The sequence below is a fragment of the Eimeria mitis genome, genomic scaffold, assembly GCF_000499745.2.
Source record: "Eimeria mitis Houghton genomic scaffold, Emh_scaff484, whole genome shotgun sequence".
In the NCBI taxonomy this organism is placed as follows: Eukaryota; Apicomplexa; class Conoidasida; order Eucoccidiorida; family Eimeriidae; genus Eimeria; species Eimeria mitis.
The window spans coordinates 1,910-5,332 of record NW_013573140.1 but is presented as its reverse complement, the minus strand read 5'-3'; the positions used below and the strand labels follow the sequence as shown (position 1 = coordinate 5,332).

At 48.1% G+C, this 3,423-nt stretch overlaps 1 protein-coding gene across 1 annotated transcript in view; it reads right to left on the bottom strand.

Annotated features, from left to right (window-relative positions):
• Positions 1–3,003: 3,003 nt before the first annotated feature.
• The window catches only part of EMH_0013860 (uncharacterized protein), a gene marked incomplete at both ends in the record, with an annotated part of 1,169 nt that continues 749 nt past the window's right edge, over positions 3,004–3,423 (bottom strand). The window contains one exon of the mRNA XM_013499941.1: positions 3,004–3,423. Coding sequence (XP_013355395.1) covers positions 3,004–3,423 — 420 coding nt within the window.

The window sequence follows — 3,423 nt, the reverse complement described above, 5'->3', positions numbered from 1 at the left end:
TATGCTTTTTTGATCCCGAGGTCACCGCCGACACTGCAGGAGGACGGTGGTTTCTAGTTGGAACGAAGGGTCAGCTAACCAGGAACAGAAAAAGTGCAGATGAACCTGGAACGTTGTTTTTCCTGGGGTTTTCAGGTTCGAGGGGACGCGCCAAACATCAATATAACGCCATATGTCGTGTTGGGGGGATGAGGGTCACTACTGGAACCCTACGAACCCGTCCCGGAGCACCACCACTCAGGTCTTTCGGCTGCAGCAAATATATTGTTTTTCGTATTATAAAAGGGCGTGTTTGTGTTTCTCTAGTGGAGAAGTAGAATTCAACGGTGTACGCATAAACGAGCTGCTGGTCTTGTGAGCTTGCAGCGGCTTGTGCAGATATCCACCAGCATGCCGTGACGACACTCGCCTTCCTCCCACTTCTGTCGAATGCAAATATAAATATTAACCTTATTTAATCGCTATTAAACAATTTGAATGGCAGAGAAAAACGCTGCTTCGGCAGTGCCCGCACACGAAGGACCACCGGTCTTCCTGCGCCCCTCAAGCCAGACCGGACCTGTCTGAGTATCTGAACGGGGGGGGATGGGGTGAAACGAGTAATTTGTGCCACTGAAATATTTTCTTTATTTCTGTGTGGCCGTCCATGGAGGGTCTATGAACCACAAACCACAGGCGAGCAACATCTCTCACCCAGGCAACCAGGCGGGGGCGGGCGGACTGGTGATACAAGGCAGAGGAATTCAATTTCGTTAATTATTCCTTGCAAAAGAAAGTGTAAGGAGGTAGATTTCAATATACTTCAGAAGCGACACGCGAGGGGAGGAACAACAGCATATGAACATGTATGCATATACATACGTGCGTATATGTATTACGTAAACGGGCATGTGGCAACTTCTTTATGCTTAGGAATGACCGAGTTCAAATGCACATATACTAAGTAAGCGGTTGTACTGGATCCTATCGTTAGACGGATGCAAGTACTTTCCCTCAAGGCGAAGGGAGAGTAAACGTTGAATGAAATTAACGAAAGCAGTTTTTTCAGGGCGGAAAGATATACGTGCATAACTCCTTTATTGTAAACAAGAATACAAGTTACCCCAGTACAAGCAACGCAACTCAGCACACAGATACACCTCTGTCGCTGCAATTTGCAGTTTCTGTTGCCGTTGGTATATTACTAGATCAGTAGCCATAGTTGAAATCCGGCAACTCTTACGCAAGCCTTGCTTGCTTGAACCCGTAAACTAATGGGGTGTAAATACAGCAGAAGAAACAAAACATTCCTTCGTTTAAAAAGTGCAAGTGGCCACCACACCTTGCCATTCAGGCTGAAGTGAAGGTACTACAAGCACGTTTGCTCGGCGCCGGTGTTTCACGCTTCTGCTACTAAGCAATTCTTTTGTTACGGCCCCAGAAACGGCAGTTCCTCGGTTTAAGGGGACTCCTGCTACTACTGCTGTTGTCTGCTTCCGTGATGGAAACATAACGTACATACAGCCGAAACACATCCATATATATAGTTGGGTCAAGCGTAAACTAAAGGAAAGCTGCAGCACAACCATCCCGTGCGGAGTCATCCTTATAACGCAAAGGGTTTCTGCTTCAGGCTGGCACATTAGTTTTGAGATAAGCGCAAACTCGTTTTTTTTTTTTTGCAGTGTACGTTTGTACACCTGCAGAGGGAACAGCTGCACGCAGCTAGCTGGAACGAGCGACTGTTAAACTATCGCTAACAGATAACCGCGAACTTGTAGCTTTTTGCACTGTACATACACCTCCATTGAGAGCAGCTGCACACAGCTAGCTGGAACTAGCGACTCTGAAACTATCGTGCTATCGGTGCGAATGAAAGCTAAGTTGAGCGGCTGCATCTGCTGAGACACAGCAACCCCAGCCTCACGGACAAGGCAGATATCTAAGCTTATATGCATTCATGCATGTTATACCATATGCATTCCCCTTTCACTGCAGCAAGGGGTCGCTGATGCGCATCTCCCATCTGCACGGCAGTGGAGGAGGCAGCCGGTGTTGCTAGCAGTCCTCAGAATTGCTGCGTAGAGTCTGAGAATCAGAAATGAAAACTTGGGTTGCAGGTATTGAGAAAGGGAACCACAGTGTACAGACAGCCGAACGAGTTGACCAGCGGCGGTCGGTTGTGCTGCAGCTGCTGCAGCGGCAGCAGCAGCTGCAGCAACGGCGAGTCGCAGGGCGCAACAGAAAAAAACAGGCAGCAACCCGAGCTGTACTTAATCAGATTGAGTGTAATAAAAAGATAAAAAACATTTGATTAATTGATTCTTTTGGGTAGAAAAAGGAAAGCACAATAATCTAACTTCGGCTGCAGCAGCAGAAGGTTGCGGCTGCGGCTGCGGCGCGCAGGCACTACAACGGGGCTCAAATGACACCTCTTGATGTATACAGTGCAGACAGAATATAAACGAGATCTTATTCAAAATACATTGTTAATTTATACAGAAAATATAGCCCGAAAAATACGGGTGCTCGGCAGGTTGAGTGGGTATATGGGGCTGGCTGTGAGGCTGATGCTGCAGCTCAGACACCGACCCTGTGCAGGGTCGGGGGCANTGGGTATATGGGGCTGGCTGTGAGGCTGATGCTGCAGCTCAGACACCGACCCTGTGCAGGGTCGGGGGCAGTTGTTTCATTCGTGTTTATTTTTTTTTGTATAAAAGTTGTATTCGAATATGTTTTAAGAATTGTAATTTGAGTATTAAGATAAATTTATTGAATATTTTTTGGGTTTGAGCTGTACGTGTAGAGTGTGCACCTATTATGTATGCATAGAACGCGACCGTAGTATATATATAACAGCAGAGTACGCTGATCACTACAGCGGCTGTCCGCTGCAGCAGCCACACAACAGCCGAGGTCTCTCTGTGCCTTATACCGTGTATAGATGAGTGAACTTTTTTTGTTTATTATATTACTTCTTTAAGGTTAAATACAGAAATTTATGAGGATTACTTCTGTCTTTCTTCATATTCTCAAGCCGCTGCTCCTCTCATCTGTCGCTGCCGCTCCTGTGCACTGCTGAGGCCACTCAGCTACCCGCCTCTGCTGCTGCTGCTGCTGCGGTTCTTTCACCTCCCTCTGTGCTTCCTTTGCAACTATAAGCAGCACAAATAACTCTAATGACACGCACAAAAGCTCCTGCGAGGCAGACAAACGAAGAAGCCAGCGACGCACTTCCGCAGCAGTGACTGCATCAGCAGCAGCTGGAACAGCCACCGCAGCAGCAACCACAGGCCCTGGGTCCCCACAACAGAGCTCAAAGAGGCCCCCAGCGCAGCACACAGCACATGCAACGCCTGCAGGGAGAACGAACCTCCCGGTCTCACCGCTGCTGCTGTTGCTGTTGCTGTTGCTGCTGCTGGTGAAGGGTGGCCGAGCTGCTGC